We start from the raw sequence: 1,210 nt of genomic DNA, 5'->3' as shown, positions 1-1,210 counted from the left end.
AAAAAAAAAAAAAAAAAAAACTATAAACAGAAACATTGAGTTGGCAGGCAAAGCATAAGCGTGCGCATGGCACCGAGAACAGATATTGGCGGGCACTGACAGTTAAATGGGAAAACAATACAATACCATACAACATTTAATGACGAAAATGATGCACACAGCAAGAACCGTATATTTTGTGACAGCCATGAAATACCGTAAAGTATGGTCCCCATTTCCCATCCATTCCCTCATTCCTCTCCTCCATTTTCGTCTCGAGTTCTTTCTCTCTGAAACAACCCATCATTTATTTTTCCTTTTTTTTTTCTTTTACTGTATTATCTTGTTTGTTTTCCTGGAATTTGATCTCATTCAGACGGTTTTGGCATCGAGATTTTGCATGGAGGGTCAAATGTGATCTTGAATTTCCTGATTGTGGAGTGTGAATGTAGTTTTCTGTCAGGATTCGTCTGGGATTTTGTTAATTTTGTTTTTCGAGATTGAGGGTTGGAAGTGTTCGGGTGGGAGGAATAAGAACGATTCATGAGATGAACAGGGTGTAAGGATTTGGAGTATATGCAGGAGGAAAAGATGTATTTCGCGAAATTAGATGATTCGCCGATGTTTCGGCAACAGGTTAGTTATCTTTCTGCTCCTTATCTATTCTGAAGGTCGGTCTAGTGTGGAACTCAGTAGGAATATTACCGATTTTAATTTTAGTGGTAATAATTAAATGTTTGAATGACTTTCATAGTCTGCAAAGTGTCTCAACATTACCTGGGAGTAGGGTTTCTTTTAACTCTTGCAATTTCATGATGCCACTTTTCAGTCTTGTGGATTTTAATGTGAAGGTCTATAATATTCTGAGAATTGTTAGAATTGGATGATAAAGTTATAATGTAATAATGTTGAAAGCATAATAGGTATGCAACCTTTACCAGAAAAATGTCAAGGAATTGGAAGAACCAAATTCACAGACATAGAAGAGAGGTAAACTATAAGATGTTCCACGAGGATTTACTGAGTAGGGGGATAATGGCCAAAGAGGGTTCTTTTTTATGGTTTTCTGACTCCAACTTAGTTTAACAACAAAAAGTAAATATTTCTCTTGAAGTATAGGTAATAAATAGTGTATAATGAGTTATAGGCCTAACTATACAATAACTGATGAACATATTTACTCTTTTTTCCTCATTTTGGTATTGGGACCTGACATAAAGTTTGTTTTGTG

At 35.7% G+C, this 1,210-nt stretch overlaps 1 protein-coding gene across 1 annotated transcript in view; it reads left to right on the top strand.

Moving 5' to 3' along the window:
* LOC105158221 (ADP-ribosylation factor GTPase-activating protein AGD3) overlaps window positions 86-1,210 on the top strand; it is a 23,619-nt gene continuing 22,494 nt past the window's right edge. Inside the window, exon 1 of the mRNA XM_011074890.2 lies at window positions 86-615. Within this exon, the coding sequence (XP_011073192.1) occupies window positions 556-615 (60 nt within the window). The 5' untranslated portion in view covers window positions 86-555. The remainder of the gene's footprint in view (window positions 616-1,210) is intronic.

The sequence above is a fragment of the Sesamum indicum genome, linkage group LG3, assembly GCF_000512975.1.
Source record: "Sesamum indicum cultivar Zhongzhi No. 13 linkage group LG3, S_indicum_v1.0, whole genome shotgun sequence".
NCBI lineage: Eukaryota > Viridiplantae > Streptophyta > Magnoliopsida > Lamiales > Pedaliaceae > Sesamum > Sesamum indicum.
Note: the sequence above shows the minus strand (reverse complement) of the source record. Positions and strands in the feature narration are given on the sequence as shown.